This window comes from Eurypyga helias, unplaced genomic scaffold (genome assembly GCF_000690775.1).
Source record: "Eurypyga helias isolate BGI_N326 unplaced genomic scaffold, ASM69077v1 scaffold41452, whole genome shotgun sequence".
NCBI lineage: Eukaryota > Metazoa > Chordata > Aves > Eurypygiformes > Eurypygidae > Eurypyga > Eurypyga helias.
In genome coordinates this window covers 9944-34468 of record NW_010234794.1, presented here as the reverse complement: position 1 = coordinate 34468, position 24525 = coordinate 9944, and the positions used below count along the sequence as shown (strand labels likewise).

The following is a 24525-nucleotide window of genomic DNA, read 5'->3' as shown; positions in this document are numbered from 1 at the left end:
CCTTTCCAACCCTAACCATTCTAGGGTTCTGTGATTTGTGAAACAAAACCCTCTGAGCTGATAACCTTTCTGTGTTAAGGCACTTACATTGGAAGCACATGCAGCAGTAGGTGCATCGCAGTGTGTAGCAGTGCTTTCCATCCATTAAAGCATGTTAAGGCTGTTGTTAAATACTAGTAGTTTTTCTAGTACTTTGGAGTGCAGAAGATGTTGATCTCTTTAAAGAAGCTAGATTTATGTATGGTGGTGTGTTCTTCTGTGCTAAGTACTAACTCTCTTTCTCTTTAGCAATGGGCTACTTTTGCCAGAGCCTGGTATCTCCTCGATGCAAAGATGCAGCCACCAGGAAAAATAGCAGCTGCAACTGTAATCAGACTTGAAGGCAGGCATAAACCTATTTACCATGCACTAAGTGAGTATTACAGTAGATAAAAGCAAATTTGCTTTCCTACACATTTATTTTTCTTTTGATTTCAGTTTTAAAATCAAGATAGATATATAAAGTTATATTTTTTATTTGTTTGTAGATTATGAATGTAATTGTTTTCCTTCTCATCTTTTGGCCTCATACTCCTCTAAGTTCTCTGTTGTTGTCCTTACCAATTTACATAGAGCTTGTTAGGAATCTGTAATTTATTTTTAGTAGCTGAATTACAGTGGGTTGTGCTTCCATTTTTTAAAACCTTGACGTGTTTTGTTGCACTGATTTTAAATGACAAAATTTAATTCACAGTGCACGTAATGAAACACTGAGGTGATTCTTGATTAGATTTGCTGAACGTTACCTTTCAGTAACTGCACACCACCACAGTCTTGGAGTGTTTCTTCTTTCCGAATAAGGCACAGAGAAGTCCTGCCTTCATGAGGGCAGAGGATGGGCACAAACTAAGACACAGGAGGTTCCCCCTGAACATCAGGAAGCATCAGGACATGGTTGCTCAATAGGTTGTGGAGTCTTCATCCTTGGAGATATTCAAAAGGTGGCCCTGCTTGAGCAGGAGGGTTGGACAACGTGACCAGCAGAAGTCCCTTCCAGCCTCAGGCATTCTGCTGTCATGGGGCTGGAATCTGTCTGATTTTTAAATGGGAGACATAATTGTTGTTGAAAGATATCTTCTTGTTAAAATTAAAAAATCATTTTGCTTCTCTGCATCAGCAGTAAGGATGTATCTGTGATCTTGTTCCTTATTGGTAATACTGCTGGTAGGTTTCCTGTAATACTCGGGCAAAATTTTCAAGAGACATTACTGAAGCATAAAGGAAGCATTAAACTTTGCTAACGCATGTAGAGTGTACATTCTGAAATTATACTTGATCTGTTTTTCATAATAGAAGGTAGTATGTGTAGTGTTCTAAAGATGGTTTAATTACCAGAGTTTTGCTGTTGCAAATTACGTTTTGTCCACGAGATGTCACTGGAGACTAAGGCTGTGTGAAAAATAAAGCAGACACTGAGAGGAAATGGTTTTGGTTGTCCTGTGGGAAAGATCTTGGATACTTTTTATGTCCACGAAGTTATAAAATCCTAGAAAGTAATTTCAAGGGTAACTTTGTTTGGTCTAAAGTATTCTCTAAATTAGTACTAAATGCATTACACCTGAGATTGACATTGATACATTACTACTTCTAATGAGAGACACTTGATACTCTTTTAGAGCACAGTATGCATGAATGTGTGGTTGGTGTACTTAACACTGCTTTTTTCTTTCTTTCTTTCTTTCTTCTTTTTTTTTCTCCCTGAACTAACAAGAAATATTTTACTGTCTGTGAGATAACAGTTCCTTAGTCAGAACAACACTGTAGGGGTGTTTTAGTTTGGTTTTAATTTGGTATCCATATACCCTTCCTTAAAATCATTAATTTATTTACTGTGTTGAAACGTGTCTGGAGTTGATTCTAAGCTGTGTTTAGGAAAGGAATGAAATTTGATTTAATGAATATTCATTTTCTGGTTTAGGAATAATCTTTCATTATTCTCCAGAGTCTCATATTTTTAGATGCTGTAGGACCCTATGCCTTCGATAAAGGGAAACAACCTTATTGAGGAGGTTAGAATGTGGATTTTTAGGTTTCTCCTGCACCTCCCCTTCTCACTTCCCTCATCCCCTTGCATCCTATCTTTGTGAGCAGCTTCCCAATACAGAATCAAAAATAGGGGGCCAGATTTTTGAAACATTGGGCAATGTGGTTCTTTGGATTGAGAACAGGTGTAGGTGAGCCATTCTGTTGCTTGGGTAGGACTTGCTTGGGTAGGACTTGCTGTGGTTCTCTGCATCCTCAGAGGAGAAAACTAGGCTAGATGGAAGTGTCCCACCAACCTGATCTGAGGCAGGTGTTACTCTAGATTACAATTTTAATTTATAATGGCTGGAAGAAGCAGCAAACACTTGTCTTCTAATGAAAGAATTGGGAAGTATTTTGTCGGTCTTGTGAGCTAACAGTCGACAGTATGGGGCCTGCTTTTAATTACCATTTAGTCCTTAATTGAAGTGTAGGTAGAAAAATGCATGTGCCTGAGGCATGGCTTTTTTTCCTGTTGTTTTCCTACTCCTGTGCAGTAGCAATTAATGAAGTTATGAATGTACAGAGAGAGCAAATGGATTTACTATGGCAGCTTACTTTTAACTGAAGAGCCACAGTGTATGCGCGATATCTAACAAACTGCACATGCCTGAATGGGATAGAATATACTGGCCTTGGTTTTGTGATTTCTGGAGTAAAACATACCTAACAAAAGAATAATTTGATATTAGAGCATGAAAATAACCTAAAAGAACAGTTCCTTCCATGATATTTTGTGAATATTTTTCAAAAGCAGGATACATTTTGGCTGTTGGTGGACATGTAGAATATTTCTGCTTTCTTCCTGTCAAGCGTAGCCATCCCTGAGGTGGTGAGGACATCACTATTGAAAGGCCAGTGGAAAATAACATATTAATCTGAAATGTCAAAGGAGACATTAGCTGTCCATAGATTAATCTACTTTAAAAAGAACAGGTTGTAGTAATTGACTGAGTAGTGTGTAACTATCCTTCCTGTTTGGTTTTAATCCTGACTGTTAATTGTTTGTAACTATCTATTGGTGTATGAAATTGCTAATTCAGTGTTGATTCAAGTGGAGAACTGTTGGCAAAAATTTCCTTAGATAATCGTATTCTGTCATCTTTTGCCCCCCATTAAAAAAAGGCACAACATCCAATGACAGTTCCATGGCATTTATTTAGACACACAGTGTTTTTAGAACTGGTCTGTCAGCGGTGAAAGGCTGCACCAGTGAAGACATTTGAATTGTGTTTGCACTTCAGCTGTAGTTGCAAGTAGAGCTTTTAAAGAACACAAGATTAAGAAATGATAGAAAACTTACATAGGGTGGGAAACTTGTATTAATTATATGCTCCTGTAAAAAACTGCATGCTCAATTCAAGTCTTTTTTTAGTGCACTGCTTTGTTACATACTAAAAATTTATATAATCAAGCCTCTTCAAATACTTACCTTGTTCTAATGTGGTAATTCATATGAGAGTGATCTTTGGGCAAATCATTTTCCAAGTGATTGAATGGGTGGTTATAGTTTACATAGCTGATCACTTCTGAAATGAAAAACTACGTGGTTTTTCATATTTTCCTCATATTTTTGAGGTAGTATGGGTTTTATTAGCAATTTATTAGTAAGAAAGATCTGGTTTTGGCAAGGTATTGGTGATAGATAATAGCCTTTGCACTTAAAAAACTGTTGATGTGAAAGTTGCTGTTAGAACATTAAACGTGTGTATGTGCTGTAACATTCACTTTGCTTGATTGATGAAAAAGAGAAAAACAGGATTTTTGTGGGTCTTTTCTCCCTGCTGCCCCACCCCCAATCTTTTAATTTCTTTTATATATTAACCCCTAGGCTGTGATTATTTAATAGCATTATTTTACTTATGCAAAATATTCAGTCCTCCAATAAACTTTGGTACTACTTTTATGAGAAAAGCAAAATTAAACAAATATTTAATATCGTCGTTTAGAACTAACCTTTTTTTTGTTCTGGGATATTTTCTTTAAATATAGGTGCATATGCAACATATTATGTTGAATGAAGTAATGCACTTGCCTGTAAGCCAGATTTCCAGATCTTAGCTGAATAATTGCAATGGTTTAATTATCTAGTCTGATGGTATTTTACCTGCTCACCTGTCTTCTAACCTGACAGTAGTAATAAAAATAGTAATTAAGGTTGGTATTTAAGTTCAGGTTTGGATGGTGTGACTCGGAAAGCTCAGATCTTTGAATCTGAGCTTTAGGAAATGTATATATATGTGCTTCTATGTATGTATTGCACACTTGATAGCTGTTATTTTGGTTGGTTATTCATGGTTCTTTCATTATTTTCCACTAATTTCTACTTTGTAGGTGACTGTGGAGATCATGTTGTCATAATAAATACAAAACATATTGCCTTCTCTGGCAACAAGTGGGAACAGAAAGTATATTCTTCTCATACTGGGTAAGTTTTATAATAAGTACTCAAATGAGCTAGTGGTAAATTTAATATCATGTTTCCTTAATAGTTAAAGTCTTTTTTCGCATATTGGTTCAAAAGGGAATTCCTACTACGTTTTGTTTTGGTTTTGCATGTGTTACGCTGTTTGAAATGATGCAATCCTTTTTTTCCCTATTTTTTCCTCTTCCCCCCTCCTCCCCCCACCCCGGTGTATGTTGTTAGGGAAATAATTTAACTCAAAAGTAGTCAGAGCAATTGAGTAAGCTGTTCTGTGTGAACCCATGACCCCAGTGATTAGGACTATTCTGTTTTCTAAGCAGTAGAAGACATTCCTATTGGCACTGCACATTTAAGATATATACAGTTGCCAACTTTAATGACTTCATCCTACCATTGGCTGTTTACCTGACAATAAATAACTAGATTGATATATTATTGAATCAGAGTATGAAAAAAAAAAAGGAATTGGAAAGTCTGGTAAGAAGTGAGATGCTCTCAAGCTTCACTGATGTACACAATAGTATATTGTTCTGGCATACCTAACTTGTTTACAGATGGAAGTGCAGTAATCAGTTACAGACAGTATGGCAATGATCAGTTCAGTCATCTGAGAACAGTTGTTCTGGTTTTATATAGTGACAACACAGATAGGAATCTATAAATGTTAAAATGTATCCTGTTGGGAGATTAATAAATCACACTGAGAAAGCTAATTTTGCTAGCACTGGTGCTTCTATCCTGAAATTCCTTTGCTGAAGAGTTCTTGTTTAGAGTTGATGGAAATTAATGCTTTTTTATTCTTCTCCCACCCCTATGACCTCAGAAATCATGACTAAAAACTTCTGTGTAAGTTAAAGCACTTGAGTAAGTGGCTAAGTTGATTTTGAGTAAGTGCAAAGAATTGTACAATTAAATACTTAAATCTCTGCAGCTTCCTCAGCAGACGTGTTTTAATGATGTTGGGTTTATTTGCATTTCCCTTCGGTTCATACCTAGGAATGTAGTTAGATCAAAAGGAACCCAGCTTTACCTGGCATCCGTGTATTTCTTGCATCACACTCTCATTCATTCAGAGTATCTGCCCAGATGTGAATTCATGCAGCTTCACCATATCACATAGACTTAAAAAGGTGGATGCATTGCAGTCAAAGTCAAATTTTATCACTGTAGTATGCCATATCACCCTCAGGTTTATTTACAAGGGTCAGAAAATAATACCTACTTCACAATGGTTGTCTTGTATGTCAGCCACAGATTGCTTGGGAGTTTGGGTCGTTCTGAAATATTTCCAAATTTGTTTTACGTGTCTTACTCCCACTGCATTCTCTAGCTGTGATGGTGTGTTTAATAAGCAGTTTTAAAAAAATACCCATCCGCTTGTGAAACTCAAACTTTTTATTAGTCACATGAATAAATGAGAAAGTAAAAAGGGTGTTAAACATAGATGCTTGACAGGGTAGAATCTTTCAAATACAATATAGTTGGTGGCCTCGTGAGAACAGGTTCCTTTTTTGAAGGCTTACAGTACCATTACACTGTTGTTCAAGATGTAGTGATATTTGTGTTAACATCATAGAATTGTTGAGGTTGGAAAAGACCTCTTAAGATCAACTCCAACCATGAATAGAGCACTGCCGAGTCCACCCCTAAACCATGTCCCTAAGCACCCCATCTACAGGCTGTTTAAATACCTCCAGGGACGCTGACTCCACCACCTCCCTGGGCAGCCTGTTCCAGTGCTTGCCAACCCTTTTGAGAAAGAAATTTTGCCTAATACCCAGTCTAAATATATGCTTGAGCTTGTATTATATTGTGTTAAGCTTGTATGTTTGTTCTGTTTTTCTAGCTATCCTGGTGGTTTCAAACAAGTGACAGCAGCTCAGCTCCATGTGAAGGATCCAACCGCTGTAAGTGTGTCACCTTCTTCCCTTTTATTTGTAAAGCTGATTTGTTTTCATGTAATTAGTTCCCCTAAACAAAAGGGGTCAGTTACCTGCGTGTCTGCAGCTACAAACATTCTGCTGACTTAGAAGCTTGGCTTGGGACAGCGTTTTTGTAAACAGCGTGTTTTGATTGTAGGTTGTGCATTTTCCTGATTCTTCTGTGCTGTCCAAGTGAGCTAATCCAATTCATTTGCTTCACTCATTTTTGACTGATTCCCTCACTTAATCTCAGAGGTCTGACCTTTCTCATAAGCAAACTGCCCCAAGTTAGACTGAGCTAAGCTGTATGTCAGCGTCATGACCCTACTACTTCTTTAAGAGCCAGCAAGAATAATGCTGATCTTCAGAAGGTTAGGAAGTACACCTGCCTCTTTCTCCCTGTAAAAGTCAACTGTAGGTTTTGTTAAATGTTGGGGTTTTTTTTAAATCTTTCCTGCAGTGCTGTATGTTCATGGTCTGTGAATGAACTGGAAATGGTGATTACGTTGAACTTAAGCCTCTTTACTAAATGTATGTATTAGACATGTATTAATTCTGTTGAACATCAGCGTTGATGTGTTTGTTACCGTTTAAGAAATTAAGGTGCTAGATAGCATTTGGGATGTTGGCTTAGAGTTCTGAAATTACTTTTGTGAGAGGTTTGAACAGTCAGCATTGGAGGACTGAGTTCTCCTGAGTACTCAACTTTCGGAACATGATATGAGGCCCACTGAGATTAGCAGATATGTATGGGGCTTTTTGACTTTGAAATGCTTTGGCGTGGGTCACCTTATATATAAAATACAAAAATTCTTCTTCCTTTTCCTAGAGCAGTTTTATCTGCTGTAAAATTCTTGGGTTTTGTCAATGAATTTTTTTTTTTAATCTGTGATACAGAAATCCTGTTTTTTCCCAAGACTGTCACGCAAGATGTTGTACAAGTATTCAACAAAAGGGTGGTCTGCCATATAAATTCACCTAATTTTCATTTTCACTGTTGCAATTTCTTTCTTTGAATAGTGAAACGAAATCCCACAGTTCAATACTATTTTCTGACTAGAATTTTTCAGAACAGCTTAAATGCTTTTGAGAACGGGCTCTAAGATAGTTGCAATCCCTTTGGGATTTCTTGGTAGTTCCAAGTCTAAAATGGATTCTTCAACCTTTTCTCAGCGCTGTGCACTGGGAGGCACTGTAACACAACTTGCTTGCTAGGGCCTGAGAGCTGGGTGTTCTATAAATTACCTTCTGGCATTCGTCCTGAAATACCTCTTTTCTTGCCAGACTCATAGATGAATTTCTGTGCAAACAGAGGAGGATTAAATGCGTTGCCAATAACTAAAGCCTGTTGGACAGAGGCTCAGCAAATGGTGATGTGGCTCAAGGCTTGGTCTAATTTAGCGAGAGAAACTTTTTTAAACAGAATTGTGGAGAGCCCTCAGCAATTAACTCTTTCATTCTATTGAAGATGAATTGTATCTCTTGCAGATCTCGTGTATTCTTGTCATCATTAATAGGAGTGGATGGTAATTTGGCATGACATACCCTGTATGTGTAGCTGTTAGAGATTTCGACTTGCAAGTGATTTTACGGCTAGAAACACTTATTTACTAGTTGAATTGTTTTGGTGTGAAATACACTGGGATATGACAACGATGGAATTTATAATGGTTTTATTACTAGAACAAAGGAAACTTTTATAAATCACTTTATTTCACTTCTTTGAATTAAAAAGACTTTTTCTCTTTTAATCATGTTAAATTCAATTCCTGTGAAGCCAGTGGAATTAGGTAGGTTGTAGGAAGCAGACCATATCTTTCTGTGGAATCGAAGCCTTCATGCTGTAAAGCTTTGTCTCCAGCCCGGAGGCTGCTGCTTTTTCTCTGCTCTTAGTCCTGTTGTCTCCTCCTAGCTCATCCTGGTACTACTTCATTAGATGAGGCAACATTATTTTTGGAAATAGTGCTGTTACAGAAATTAAGGCATTAGATTAATGGAAGAGACTACTTCCAAGGAAAAGGAAGTTGACATAACATGTTGTAAACTTTTGCAGCCTTACGTAGAGATTTTGCAATGGATACGACTGTTTTCAGTTTATGTAAGAAATAGAAAATCTTACAAGCTTTAATCTGTGTGTATGTGTATAGTAGGACTGCAACTCTGGTTAACACTGTCTTTGCTTGTGTATGTCTGAATTCAAACAGACAAATCCCCAAGATAAATATTTTGCCATTACAGTTTTGTTTAAGCAGTTTCTAGTACACAGAGAGACTGGTTTTAGAAAAAAACTGGTACACAGTTAATAGCTAATTAAAAAGGTTATATTCAATGCAAAATGGTGTCGTTTATGTTTACATGGAAGGCTGAAAGCCATACATATGGTTGTCAGAATTAAGACATGTTTACTGCGGTATGGTTAGGCAATCATCTGTGATCACTCCTGGTTCCAAGATAGGGACGGATGATGATCTTAATGTCTCACTTAACGGAGGTTGACATCATTGTATCATCTTACTTAGTCCTTGCAGGTAGTAGTTGATGCTTCAGAAGGATTTGTGCTGAATTTTGAATGTGCACATGCGTTTTTCTGTCGAACCATAGGGTGATTCAGGTTGGAGAGGACCTTGGGATGTCTCTTGTCAAACCTGCTGCTCGACGGACTGTCAGCTATTAGGTCCGAGAAGGCGGCTAGGGGACCTGTGTAGACTGGTCTTGACAGCCTCCCATGGCAACCATTTCCAAGCCTTGACTTCTGTTCTTAGTTTGAAAGAATAAAACACAATTGTGCCTAAGATTTTAATTTCAGATGTATAATTTTGTGCCCAAGACTGACAAACTATTACTATTTTTTTCCACTTCTAAGTATCTTTTATGTTAATACAGGGCAGTGAATACAGAAATAGGTCTGCATAGTTGACTTTTTTGTATGGAACTTCAAAATTCCATGTTCATTGTGCCAAGTTTTTCAGTGCTTTGGAAAAATTTGGTTTTATGGAAGGGTAAAAATTACAGCGTGTTGCCAAAAAGATATCAAAAGTAAATAGTCTAGCACATTTTTACCTTTAGCACCTTTGAGTTCCTTTGAGAGGCATGGGGAGTGTCTGTGGATCTGTTTAAAATTTCTAGTATTTTCAGTTGCCTGCTGTCTTAGGGAATAGCAGAGAATACCTCTCATCTGTTGGACTTGGCCTGGTTGCTTCAGGAAGGGCTTATTGAAGAAGAAAAGAGCTTCTTCACAGTTCAGCTTTTTCTTTCTCTGGCTTCAATTTAGTGTAAATTCTTGGACCACCCGTAGATGAGGGTTTTAAGTATGTTCTTTAGGTGCAGCATAACATGTCACTGTAGTTTGAAACAACCTCTCTGTTCTTCAGCTTGATGCAATGCTCATATTCTGTATGGTATGACTACTCCCTTAGGACATAGATTAGTGGGCAACATTTAATTTCTGGTGTGTTTTCTTTGCCAAGGGAGTCTTTTGAAAACAAAGGAAACAGGTAAACTTTTTGACATGCAGGTGTTTGTTTTTAATGAAATATACAGAAGTTTTGTTTAGCTGGAAAGTGCAAGTGGAAGAAGGCATGAGACCAACACTTTTAAACTTAGGCTTGGAAGTACTTGCTACAGGAAGACTAAAAGATGTGCTTTAAAATCTCACAGATTTGAGAGGGAGCAAAGATAACTTAGAAAAATTTTTCTGGAAAAAATCTTAGGTCTTTTTAATTAAAATGCCTGTGAAATATCTTGACAGATCTAATCTGTAGAACCAGGTGGTTTTCAATCAATTTTTATTCCACTTCTAATTTTAAAAGTTAGCCAAACGTGGCTTACTTTGGGTTTTTTTGCTGCATCAGAAACACCCCCACAGCAAATGCTCGGTGAGAGAATTGACCTTTGCAGTATTCAGGGGCTGTATTGCCTCTGACAACGAAATAATGGGCAATAATTGTTCGCACTGAATATTACCTGCTAGGGAAGGTTATTAAGCCAGGCAGGAGATCTCTCTGGAAATACGCTGGGAGGAAGCCTCCGGGGGTGTCAGGGTTCTGGTTTGCTCAGCTGCTGGCACTGATACGAAGGGGTTTAAAATGTTCTAATTCTCCTTTTGAATGCTCTTTAGCAACTGCTTGCACGTACAGGCATGACATTTTATCTGCATAATAATGACCTTTTGAAGAAAAGCTCGGGCAGAAAACATGGTTAAATCTTGCTGGTGGTATTGGAAAGCCCATTTTCTTTGCATCAGTAAGGGGTGGTTGATATAATAATCCATACAATCAGTTACTGAAACACCAGTTGTAATAGCATTTTCTTTTTTTATTATGGAGTAATGATTTTTAATTAAGTAGAGGAAAACTTCAAAGTCTGGATTAGTAGGCACTCAGAAGTTAGTATGGCATGGGGAAGAGAATATTGTTATGGATCCTGTTATCTTAAAACATATGGGTGCTCTAAATAAGTCTTGGAGCTGGCTTGGTCCTTTGCTTCGTAGTAGTAGACAAAAATAAATACTTTGGAAAAACCCTTAATACATTTCTTATTTGAATTTGCAAGGCAAATTTAATGTATTAATTTAAAGAACACATTAAACTTCCAAGTTTTTAAGTGTTGGAGAGTAGTGGAAGGAAAATTGGTGTGCGATGGAAGTTTAATTTGTCTGTGACCAAATGGTTCTTATGGCAGTATTCAGAACAGTCACTGCTGCTGTACTACTCGTACAACTGTCAGAGGTGGAAAAGTGAAGTTCTTTTCTTTTATAGCTTTTATGGCTTATGTGGTGAAAAGAACAATATTGTGTACAGAACAAAATTGAGAACTGGTAGAAGGAAGACTTGGTGTCAAGTTGTACCTCCGTTTAACTGCTGAATGTCCTGAAATTCTTCTAGGGTTTTTTTCTTATGCCCTGTAATTAATCACTTTGTTTTCTCTGGAGCACTAGGTCCTTCCCATGTTCTAGAGTTGTTTCCTGGTGATTATTGGACTTAATTCAGCTCTTAGGGTAGACTTTCTCCTGGAAATTCAGCCAGTTATTTTATGCATCTCAGGACCGGGAGTGGTATTGCTCCTTCTTTACAGTATGTTTTGTCTGGCGCAGAATCTTTCTCAGAACTTGCAGACTATGCTTGATGGAGAGCAACTTGCACTTGAGCCAAAGCCCGTCACGAAAATTGAAACGTTCAAGTCTCACACAGTGTTTCAAATGAATATATTCTTCATTTATTTGTACTCATAAAATGTTAGACTGTGTAGTAAGGGATTGAAAGTGAAAGAGTTAGTAGAGCTTCCTTCAGATTCCTTCTAATTAGCCCTTTAAATTGGAAACGGAAAATGTAATGTCATGTAACTGATTAAGAGGATGTCTATGCTGTGAATATCTAAATTAGCCAACTTGGAAAAAAAGGTATTGTAATGTTCAACATGCAATTGTAACTACAGGCAACAGAAATCTGGTAACCCAAAAGAATCTGTGGCAAACATCTTTCCAGTACTTAAAAAATCCCCAAATACTAATTTTGGTGGCTGTAATCATCTGATGGTTGATGTCTTTACCTGATGGAGAAAGTGTCATGGCTTTTGAAAGTATTTCTAAGGATATGGAATTTTACAGGTTGCTAGTACTAAGGATAAAGGACTGGGGAGAGGAGGCAGTAGGTATCTGTAAATAACTGTATCAACTGTTAAACTGTACTAATTAATTTTAAACTGGGATAGAGGTTGCAGAGAGATCTGTGGGTAGGTATACCTCTGCCAGTTTGAAATCCCACAGAAATCAACTGGGTTTATAACTTTTATGTATACTTAAACTCTTGTTACATTAGGTATCTGTAAATAACTGTATCAACTGTTAAACTGTACTAATTAATTTTAAACTGGGATAGAGGTTGCAGAGAGATCTGTGGGTAGGTATACCTCTGCCAGTTTGAAATCCCACAGAAATCAACTGGGTTTATAACTTAAACTCGTTACATTAATAGTTCAAAGGTAGTGGTGTATTACAAGCATATAGAAAGATTGTTGTTGTTATTGTTAATGCTTAAAGCAGCAGCATGTTCTGATGTGTGCTTTCAGAGAGCATTGAATCTGGGATTGGTTTTTGCATGAGCCCAGTAGCAGGCTTTTTATTGCAATTGCGTACCTTTTTATTTAGGGTTGGTGTAGTTTTACTAAAACTTGAGCATGTTCAGGTAAGAGGAGAGCCCTTACGGAACACCTTGTAAATACTGGTGGTTCGATCTCCCTTCTCTGTTACACAGCCTCGCTCACGTTGCAAAAGCAGTCCATACAGCTTCAGTTAAGCCTGTACTTTACCAAGTTCTTAGATTTGTCACCACACCAGGTGGAGTGAGGTTCTGGCTGTAGGCAGAATTTTGGGCAAGTAGCTGGATGTAAACTTGGTCTTTCAAGGAGCTGGGTTTGGATTTGCTTTGGCTTGCAGAAAAGTCTTAGAGGCAGATGGTACAATGAAGGAAGCTAGAGGTTTTTGCAGCGCCTCCTTCTCTGTTGTAGCTCCCTGCATGGCCTTCTGCTCTGTATTTGGACTAACTACCTTGCAGTAAATCAATAATGAAAGTACAGAATAACAGGACCTTTTAAATGTACACTCCAGCTTGCTTAGTGATACACTTCCTTGGCTTTTTACAAATCTCAGATAATAGTTTATCACAACCTCACCCCGTCTTTCTCCCGCACCCTTCTTTCTTCTCTTTTTTCCTCTCTTTTTTTTTTTTCCTGATTCTTGACGAGTGTGAATGAACTTGAGGGGTGGGAGGTATAAATCTGCCTTTGACCTGTTCCAGCAGGGAAATTGTGATCTCCTTGCTTTCTGAAGGCTTTGTTCCCTCTTTGCCCTGATCATGAGTTGCTGGGACAGGGAACGTGCATGCTCAAATCCAAGGTTATTGTTCTTCTCTCTTGGTCTCCGCATGGGTGTAATGCAGACACATCAATATTTTCAAGTGGCTCAGACATTAAAGGCTCAGTGACAAACACAAAACCGTGCAAATATACAATGAACTGTTTTAAATGTCTAGTTAGTAAGTTACAAGTTTATTTCCTCTGGAGTTCATTCAGTCACATTGAAGCTCTGGAATTGGAGAGGCTTGTAACAGTGAAGCCCACTTGCCTGCTCTGGATCAGGCAAGGACTTGGTATAGGAAGGATAGAGACTGGTTGGAGCGAGTCCAGAGGAGGCCACGAAGATGCTCAGAGGGCTGGAGCCCCTCTGCTATGGGGACAGGCTGAGAGAGTTGGGCTTGTTCAGCCTGGAGAAGAGAAGGCTCTGGGGAGACCTTGTGGCAGCCTTCCAGTACCTGAAGGGGCTACAAGGGAGCTGGGGGGGACTTTTTACAAGGGCCTGTAGTGACAGGACAAGGGGTAATGGTTTTAAACTGAAAGCAGCTTGATTCAGATTGGACATAGGGAAGAAGTTTGTCACGGAGGGGGTGGGGAGGCACTGGAACAGATTACCCAGAGAAGCTGTGGATGCCTCATCCCTGGAAGTGTTCAAGGCCAGGTTGGATGGAGCTTTGAGCAACCTGATCTAGTGCCCATGGAAGGGGGTTGGACCAGGTTACTTTTTAAAGGTCCCTTCCAACCCCAACCACTCTGTGGTTCTGTGGTCTGCCTGGCAGTAACAGATGGTTTGTACTTCATATGAGGGTAGTTTTTGTATTGCCGATCTTGCAGTAATAATGCACTTCTTGCTGTATGAGAGGGCATGGAAAGCCAAACCAGTTTTGAACATCATGGACACTGGCAGACATACCATAGCATACCTTGTATTATGCTTATTGCACTTAGTATACTTAATTGTGGATTCAGTAACAATTTCTATAGATACCTGTAATCAATTGTTATCCATTATCATTCTTCAAGTCCTGCTTTCCTATTAGTCTGATGTCACGTGAGGTTGTCAGTTCTGCAGTGACTGTACACAACATTGAAAGGGTTTTTGTTTTAACTTGAACATATAAATTAGTCATTCTTTTCCAGTGTGACTGTCAAATAAACACATTTTTACAACTGAACTGTTTTCTTTGTAATGTGGCTAAAAAAATCAGATCTGATTCACCAGGCAGAAGTATTCTATGATCCACAACCAGAATAGACCAGCTGTTCATCTAGCAGACCGGTTTGTTTCAGCGGATGTCTGTGCCAAATGCTGCAGAGGAGGATGAAAACTCAGACACAAACATTGGTTGTTTGACTATAAGTAAAATCATAGAATCATACAATGGTTTGGGTTGGAAGGGACCTTAAAGACCATCTAGTTCCACCCCCCCTGCCATGGGCAGGGACACCTTCCACTAGACCAGGTTGCTCAAAGCCTCATCCAGCCTGGCCTTGAACTCTTCCAGGGATGGGGCATCCACAGCTTCTCTGGGCAACCTGTTCCAGTACCTCCCCACCCTCTCCAGGAAGAATTTCTTCCTGATATCCAATCTCAATCTACCCACTTTCAATTTAAACCCATTCCCCCTTGTCCTGTCACTACAGGCCCTTGTAAAAAATATTTAACAATATTCATTAAAGTATTTTAAGCTCTCTTTTTATTGGAGTGAAATCATTAAATAACTAGCTGTAGGTCATAGGTCATGTTGGACCATGTGTCTGTACACTTTATTAATGTAAGGAATAAACACTGGTTCTATCACAATCTGAAGTTAAAAGTAATTTTTAGATAAAGAAAAAAAAATCCCCACAGGCAATATGTTGTGAAGTCTGTATATCTTGGTTTAGGTCTGATGCATTTGAATCTTTCATTGGCTATGAAGAAAAATCCTGGGTATTTCTACCCAGTTAAGTGTGAATCGAAAATGAGTAATGGGAAGGGGCTGTTCACATGAGCTGCTTGTTATGGCGTCTCACTCGATCTTCACTATTCGGTGTAATAAACCAGTGAAAGCTTTTCTGTCTTATTCTTGCCTTTGTCTAAGGACATGGTATACCGACCTCAATAAACTTTAGTTTGCTGTACAAGTTTTTATCCCTAAAAGCATTAGCTTTCATCCTTGTTTTTGAATAGTTGCTTATTAATTGTTTTATTAATTAGGGAAGGTATCAACACTACAGATTGCCCAACCTGATGTATGTCTTCTGTCGTCTTGCGTTAGCGTATTTGTCCACAGATCTGGGGTACTGGCTGAGTAACACCTGAAAATCTTCACAATGTTGAGGCTTCTGTAAATGCCTTCAGAGTTTCTCAAGGCATATAGTATACATCTGTGAGGATCCTAAGAGACATGGGAAAATGAAAATAATATTGGGGCCAAACTATCTTGAGTGTTTACTAACTTCAGAATCCAAGTAGGAAATGCCTTAAAGTTTTAAGAACCTGACCTTCTCATTAATTTCACTTGCAACAATTAATCGTTCTATCTTAACTACATGGTTCCAGCTGGGAACTCAGTGATTGTCTCTCAAATTTCAATTTAATTCCTTTAATTAATTTTATAAGAAGAGGTAGCTTTGCTGAATACACTTTTCAAAACATCCTGGGAGATTTGTTGGTGCTTAGTGCCCTGCCTTTCAGCATGGTTTATTGACTTCAGCTTAACATTTTGCTGAGCAGCGGGTAGTTTCTGGTTTGGAGCTGGTTGATGTCTGGGTGGCTTCGAGCACAGGCAGGGCGGGTTTCTTTCTACTTATAAAATTGCACGTAGGTCTACCCCTAAATGCTTTGCTGTGCTTGATAAAACCCTTTTTGTCTCCTACAGTTTCATGCCTTGTTTTATATTTGCAGACGTTCCCCTTCTGGGTGAAGTCGATAACTATGTGTTTTGTATTTAAATTACAGGGATCTATGCTAGAGTCCAAGATAAATCCTGTTGAATTTTGTTACTTTTCAGTAAGCCTCATCTAGTGTAGATTTACAAATCCTGTTCATTCCTGTTGCTCAAAAGTGAGATAGTTCCAGATGAACAATCAGCAAGGGAATAAGCTATAAATACATATAATGTGTTCATAATGCAGTGTATTGGCATGTCCACTTTGCTTAAGATCTGATGCGTTAATCATATGGAAATTTCAAAGATGGCAAATTACAGCACTCAACCAGTTGCTGGGAACATGGGTAAATTTGTTAGAGCCTATTTTGTATTTGTTTCTCAATAGCGTGTGTATATGAACATTCAGTACGGAGTTTCCACAAGCTTCTCGGTGCTTTTCAAAGTTGAATCATCACATGCAATTGTCCAGAATGCTAAATAGCGCCTTTAATTTTCTAGTCTGAAATGTTCTCTATGGCTGTTAGAGAAAGTGTTTAGGTGATGGGGGGGGTAAAGGTTGGTTCTTCCAAAACAGTAACTCTAGAGCATCTTCTAAATGTGGTGCCACAGTTCTTCAGCATGGAAGAAGGTGACTGAAAAGAGTGAGGAGTGGAATGGGCAGGGGGAAACACAGCTTACCTTGTTCATGTTATTTGTAGCCTGTCTGATTGTTACCCTGTTACCTTTCCACAGATTGTTAAACTGACTATTTATAGAATGCTTCCAAAAAACCTTCAGAGAAGAACTATGATGCAGAGGCTGCACCTCTTCCCGGAAGATGTGAGTAGTCGTGCATTGACTTTTTCATTCCTCTGTGATTTGGAGGTGTAGAGGGAGCGTTAGCAATAGCAAAATTCTTGTCATAAGAAGGTAAATTGACAGAAATCAAGCTGCTTTTTATTTATGTATCTAAATGTAGTTGAAATGTTGATGCCTTTTTCTTTATTATTTCACAAAATTGTGAGATAGGAGATATGTGAGATTGTCCTCTGTATTTAGATCAAACACGTAGCATGAAGAATGCAGTACTGTTGGCAAATTTTGGTCTGGATTTGGGTGGGGGGATGTGTTGGTGGTGTTTTAAACAATCAGATAGCTAAGAATATTCTGACCTGCCTCAGGTTATTCCAGAAGATATAGAGAAAAATCTTCTACAGGAGATTCCTCAGCCACGTGAAGTCCCCAAGAGGTTAGATGAATATACACCAGAAGAAATTGCTGCCTTTCCAAAGGTTTGGACTCCGTAAGTATCTGAGATTTTTTTTTTTTTAAATGATACTTGGACTGAATATGTACTGTATAGGCTCTCACATTATCAGTTTAAAAACAAGAGAAATTGATTTTTCTCTTTATGTTATCTTTTTTTGGAGAGAGGAAGTCATTAAAGCAAAGAACAGTCAGAAGGGAGTGATTGCCAAGTATTTTGTATTTCTGGCCTTCCTTTTAATGAGAAAAGCTTACTTTAAAATCATTTTTTCAACTCTTCGTCAAAATGAGCTGAGTAAAAAACTTACCTTTTGAGTTGTATGTCCTCTGTAATACGTCACTGTTCTCCCCAGCCAAAGGAAACACCGTGCAGCTCTGAGGGAATGATTCATTGCTGGGGCGGGTACCCTTCAGATTTTCTCCAGAGGAAGGGGAAGAATTCTGCTAAATTAGACCTTGGAGAGTGGATCTTTGGCAGGGAACACGCCACATATTTGTTTTGATAAATAGTTTATTTTCCATGTGCAAAATCAGTTCCACTGTAGTTGTGTGGCATATGAATGAGTATTTGTGGTTTACCACCACATGCAGTGTCGAGTCAGCCTGGTAGTGAAAAGAATGCGTCACATTTGGGACATTTTCTGAGTAGTACCAGTATGATTTATCTTGTGCTTATTTTGAGTCCTATTGAGGCTCAGGATGCCATTAGGGTGGTCAACAGAGAAATTAACTTTGAAGGGTGGCCCCTTCCCTGACTATTCTAATGAAATTCAAGAAGAAATATAACAAGTAGGGAGGTGGGGGAAGGGTGTAAATTAACACCAGGGCCGACTTGATTGTCCATCTCCAGTTAGATTACTGGTATTTCTATAGTAATTTTTGGATGGTTATGCTTCTGTTTGCCCTGTAAAAGAACGTGATCCTGCGTGTTTATTCATACGCCTCTCCTAGCAAATAGAGGGGGTGTGAGTCTCAAATGGTGTGTCATGCTATTGAGTGGTTCCACTGAACCAGCTGTTAGCTGCATGTGGACAGAGCTCAGGTGTTGAAATGCTGCAGGTGTTGAAACACTTTCAAAAGCTTATTAAAAGCATCAGTTGTCCTTAGGCTCCTGATCCTGGATGATACTAAGAGAAGTCTGTCAGTTCTCTGTAATCTGAGGCACCTCAGTGTTAGTCTCTGCTGAAAGGGAGTAAAGTCCAGTAATGCTTTAAGCCCACTTCAGGGTGGAAATAGGTAGGGTGATACTGACTTTTTCTAATCTGTATCAGTTACACGCGTTGCTGTGTTTGTTTTTATCCTCACTACTGGAGGGAGATGAAAAGACTGAGATCTCCTGGTTCCTGTGAGATTCCATTGGATTCCCCATGAAGAAATTTAGACTCTGCACCAAGGGCCAGATTCTACAGTGCATTAAAACTAAACCCTCATGCTTTATGGTATATTCTGCTCTCAGGCTTTAGTACCGGATCTACTAAAGATTTTCACATGCAAATTTAGCACTGAATTGGAATCTGGCACTTAACTTCAACTGATTGGGGGTGTCCCTTGTGTTCCTTTTTGTCAAAGGAAACAGTGTCATGCTGCCAGAGCTCTTGAAATGTGTTTCTTTGTCCCCACGCACTGCCGTGGTCTTGGTTGAGTTGATCTCCTCAGCACTGGGCCACCTGAACTGTGTTGACATGTAGGGGTGTGTGACAGGGGACAAGTAAACTTGATGCTGTCTAATTTCATCGTAGCTGTCAAGCTAAGTTTCCTAATAGCTTCGTGTTAACACTGAGAAAGCTACTTGAGCATGTTGATCCTTGGGGAAAATCTGCAGGTAAGAGCGCTGTTTGGAAGCTGTAATTCCCCTTCTGTCATTTCTGGGAACCATTCCCTCTGGGGAATTCAAAGCACAGAGAAAATACGCATTCCATTTTGAATACTTCTCCCTTCTGCAGTCTCGTCCTGATCAGTTTTGGGTAAGTGCTCTGTGTACGCAGTCTTTTCACTCCGTGGCAGGTAGAGTGGCTGGGGAGTGCTGCTGCCTCGGAAGCTCTGCAGCAGCCGATTTGGAGGCTTTCTACAGAGGATCATAGCGCTGCTTCTGTGGGATGGGTGGGTGACTCAGGTGGGTGTTCTGGTGAGAAGAACCAGTGCAGTAGGCAGACCTGGGAGGAATGGAGTAGAGGGTCTGAAACGGGTGTGAAAAAAGGCTAGAGAGGAGCAGAGTTAGTGGGCTCTGGGTGGGGTACGGAGGAACAAAGGGGAGTTTGGGAGAGTTTTAATGCCACGAGTAAAGAGTCTGGGCCAGAAGTTTCCCTTCAGTCAGCTACCTTTGCTAGAGCCACTTCTAAAGGCAGGAGGACATACCTAACACTGTTACCACACCCTTGCTGTGTTCCTACCTTCTCTTCTGCTCTCAGGAACTGAGAAGAATGAAAGTGGTTATCTACCATCTCTCCACTAGCCACAGGGATCATCGCCGTAGTCACTGTTTAATCTCAGCTTCTTGTCCTGGCCTGCAGCCAGACCATTGTGGATGTCAGATAGTCGTGTCAAATAGCTGAGTTTAAATTTTACCTTCAGCTTGCTTCTCTGGCAGTTTTGATGTTGGGCAGAGTTTCCAATTTGTAGTAATGGGAAAAATAGTAACGCTTTTCTTCCTGACTGAGGGAATAAATGTACTGCAATGACTATCTAGCACTGAGAGTTCTGTGGGGGAAGGGCTTAGTTGTGAAATACAAGATAAAGAATTGAGCAGATTTGGTAAAATCACTTCCTGATGTGTTAAGTAAAACACAAAAGTCTGTAAAAGGGGACTGTGTGAGTTGTAGTGGTCACTGTTGTGAACAAAGTGCCAGGTGGAGTGTCTGAGAACAGGGAGCTTTGCACCAAAAGCACAAAAAGAAAGGCCGTGTGAATATCCATCTCTAATAGTCTCTGTGTTCGGATCCTTTGCATTGTGTGTGAGCCCATGGAAGAAGCAGTGTTTGCATTCTTCTTTTCAAAGACTGTAGAAGCAACATAGGTTGAGATATTTACATATTCTGTAATGATGCCACCTTTTTAGAGGTGTATAGCAAAAAGGTTCTTTAAAAAATGAGTCAAAAAGGGGAAAAAAATCCGGTAGACGGCTTTGTTCAACAAACCAAAGACAGGCAGTTTAAAATAAGATTGTATAAATCTGATACTCTTTATAGTTTGTGTTGTACCAGAAAACCAACTACCTGATGTGAAAATTGTTTCAGAGGAGTTTTAAATCATGGAATCCTAGAATCATTTGGGTTGGAAGGGATCTTAAAGATCATCTAGTTCCAACTCCCCTGCCATGGGCAGGGACACCTTCCACTAGACCAGGTTGCGCAAAGCCTCGTCCAGCCTTGCCTTGAAGACATCCAGGGAATGGGGCCTCCACAGCTTCTCTGGGCAACTTGTTCCAGTGCCTCACCACCCTCTCTGGGAATAACTTCTTCCTGATACCGAATCTAAACCTCCCCACTTTCAATTTAAACCCATTACCCCTTGTCCTGTCTCTACAGGCCCGTGGAAAAAGTCCCCCCCAGCTTCCTTGTAGCCCCTTCAGGTACTGGAAGGCTGCAATAAGGACTCCCCAGAGCCTTCTCTTCTCCAGGCTGAACAAGCCCAACTCTCTCAGCCTGTCCCCATAGCAGAGGTGCTCCAGGCCTCTGAGCATCTTCATGGCCTCCTCTGGACTCACTCCAACTGGTCTATATCCTTCTGATGCTGTGGGTTCCACAGCTGGACACAGCACTGCAGGTGGGGTCGTGGAATCCCCAGCCTTGGAGATGCTCAGAACTTGAGTTCCTGAGCAGCCTGCTGTGATGCTGCAGTCAGTGCCACCATCCGTAGTGGAGTGGTGTGGATATCTTTTTGGGGTCCTTTCTGACGCAAATTATTTCATGGTTCTGTATTTATGATGACAGTAAACATACATAGATAGTAAAACAGATGGATATTTTAATAAACTGTCTAAGAGCAACAATGTATAGGTTGCTAAAATTGTTCGCCCTCTTTGGCTTTTCCTTGGGCTGTCGTTCATACTAGGGTCTTAGCAGTCTCGGTGAGAGCACACAGTGCTAAAATGAGTAGCTTTTTCTTTTCCTCTGTGTCCTGTATTTAGGATATAAAAGGCCTATATGTTTAGTGTTGTGTACTTTGGCCTTTGAGTTTCTGTGGAACATATAGAGAGCTCCAAGCAGCAAAAGTAGTCTCTACAATAAACCAGAAAATGAAGGACACAGAAAAACTAAACTTGAATTTTTTTTTTTTCTTCAGATGGTTTTAATAAGTCTTCCTGCCTTACATGACTTCGGTTTTTAATTATTACTTATCTTCTGTGAAGTTCTGAGCCTGGTAACCACTCTGTTTAACAAAGAAGTTCAAAAGGGAATAAATTCCTTTGAGATTGGTTAAAAAAAGAGATACTCCTTGTGGAACATCTTATGTCTATGGAAAAAATATAGTAATTAGTTGATATAAGCTCTTTAAAGGTAGCTGTATTCTTTAAGGGAAAAGATGAGATGAAAAGCATAGCTTGTGTAAAGGTATGCAAGGCTATAAAATATGGGTAAACACAATTACAGCAAGAAAATGAAACTTTTAAGGTTTTAATGTAAAACTTCACACCAGACAAATGTACCTTACTCTATAAATAACCACGAGAGATAACAGGGAATGAATATATACCTCTGCTATGATGAAAGGCTGAGAGAATTGGGCTTGTTCAGCCTGGAGAAGAGAAGGCTCCGAGGAGACCTTATTGCAGCCTTCCAGTACCTGAAGGGGCTACAAGGAAGCTGGGAGGGACTTTTTACAAGGGCCTGGAGTGATAGGACAAGGGGTAACGGGTTTAAATTGAAAAGGGAGAGGGTTAGATTAGATATCAGGAAGAAGTCCTTCCCGGAGAGGGTGGTGAAGCACTGGCACAGGTTGCCCAGAGAAGCTGTGGATGCCCCATCCCTGGAAGTGTTCAAGGCCAGGCTGGATGAGGCTTTGAGCAACCGGGTCTAGTGGAAGGTGTCCCTGCCCATGGCAGGGGGTTGGAACTAGATGGTCTTTAAGGTCCCTTCCAACCCAAATGATTCTATAATTCATATTGCAACTTACTAGTATTAGGAGGAGAAGAGCCTTTTTCTCTTTAATCTGAAGTAATATGGAAATAATTTTCCTTTGTAATGTGAAGAGGACATGCTCAGTGCTGCTAGTGACCTCACTGCACTTTACCTATATTTTGTATCAAAATGTCTTGCTACAGATGTTTTTTTAAAGGCTATTTTGCTGTCAATTGGAGATTGACACACCATAGGCAACCAAGCAATATCCAAGTAGAACACTGGAACAGAGAAGCCTGTTTTAAGGAAAGCACAGGTCTGGTGTGGAAACCTGGCAAATAGCTTTTTTTTTTCAGAGTGGAGAGCCTTCCCGTCACCCCTCCTTCCGCCACAGGAGAGTGCATGGTCAGACATCAAGCGGGATCCTGCTCTGTGAAAGCAGAGAATTAAATGTCAGCGTATTTCCAATGAGAGATTTTCTTTGAACATTCTCTCCTTTTATCCCTAACGTCAACCAGTTGAGTTCCCAAAGTGTGCAAAGCTTCTCTCCTAGATCCTTGACGGAGAGGTCTGAAAGAAGTGTGGTGGAAAACTGTGTAGGTGCAGGAAAGTTAAATTATGTCTTTTCCAGACATGTTTAGAGGGGAGAGAGATCAAAAACTAGTTTCTTTGACTGAGTTAGATTTTTGTACCTTCTTAGCATGAATGAAACCATTATTTCAAGTGTTTGAAGTTTCCGAATGTGTCTTGTAAATGAGTTTTAAACAGAAATCATCACAGAAGTCACCAGTCACAGATGACTAAGCCAACAATTCTGTTCCCTAAAAGCAAGGATACATCGGATGCATGTGTGATTTTTCCTCTTACATACCATTTTATAGTTGTTTAACTGTCTGGGCATATATATGTTTTTACATGGTTTTAGGGGCAGGAAATTGTTTTTGAAGAAGTATTTAAATAAGAATGTTACCAAATATATAGAACAGCAGCTCTGTGTTGTTCCAGTTAGATGGGTGCATTCCTGAGAGTTCCCCTTAAGAAAGCAGAGCCGTCTGATGTCCAGGCCTGCGCTCGGCTGGGGCTGGCGTGCACACCGGGCGCCTGTTCCGCTGCCAGCCTTAACAGGAACTCTCTTCGGGCCAGACAGCCTCCCACTTGTCTTCCTGGGGAAAAAAGGGCCTTGAACACTTGATGTTTTAAAAACTTGATGTATTGTATACTCTGAAATTTGGTTTAAGAAAACCAAACACCTTTTTAATGTTTATATTTCTGAGTAACTTGCCTGATTTCTGGCCCCCATCTGTACATCCTGCTTTGAGGCAGGGGGTTGCACAACCTGACCCGGAGCTGTAATTTGTTTCAGCTGAACAGAATGGGCTGGGCAGGATCCTGGTATCGACACTGCGTGTCGCCCCCATGGCATGGCACCCAGCATCTTGGTAGTTCATCAGCAGCACTCCATGGCTTTGAAGGCAGAGAATCACAGTGTTCTCAGAAAGAAGAGTTTGCAGGCGATGAAACACAAGCGTATCGGACACCTAGGATAATCCTCTTACACATCCTGTCCTAATGATACAGTGGTTGTACCTTCCCATTCCTCCCTCACTTTGGGTTCCTTCAAGCCAGCCTTGCTACCCTCGGGCGACCTGAAGCTACCGCCCGTCTTCCTAGCAAACAAATTTGTAGGCATTGGTAAACAGAAAGGCGTTCAGATTAAGAGGTCATCTTGGCCACAGGTGCCCTTTGTGTTTGTTGCCTTGCAAGAAAACTGCAACGTAGTTGTCCTGCCCAATTCTACAATTCTAGTTTAGCTTCCTATTTTTAGTCAAATTATTTCTGAGATGCAGTGGTAATGGAGCTGAAGAAGCCACCAGAGATATCCTGGGTGTGTGCTTGAAACGATGTTACAAACAGTACTTTTATAAATGTTAGATGCTGGCAGTTTCACTTTATGAAGAGTTTTTGTCTGGTAATTTCTTAGGGAACTTTACAGGGGACCAAGACCAAAAGACACCTGGCATTACACTGGATACGAAACGGTATTTGGAGTATTTCCAGTGATGTGCAGTGTTACAAAGATTATAACGTGC

General features: G+C 39.8%; 1 protein-coding gene across 1 annotated transcript; it reads left to right on the top strand.

The window, feature by feature from the left end:
- Nucleotides 1–266: 266 nt before the first annotated feature.
- MRPL13 (mitochondrial ribosomal protein L13) lies at nucleotides 267–17419 on the top strand (the record flags this gene model as incomplete). Its single annotated transcript, XM_010146564.1, is given in 5 exon segments — nucleotides 267–412; nucleotides 4396–4489; nucleotides 6333–6393; nucleotides 16866–16952; nucleotides 17294–17419. Coding segments are annotated over 5 exon segments (514 nt in total), but the record flags the coding sequence as incomplete, so codon positions are not given.
- Nucleotides 17420–24525: the final 7106 nt, after the last annotated feature.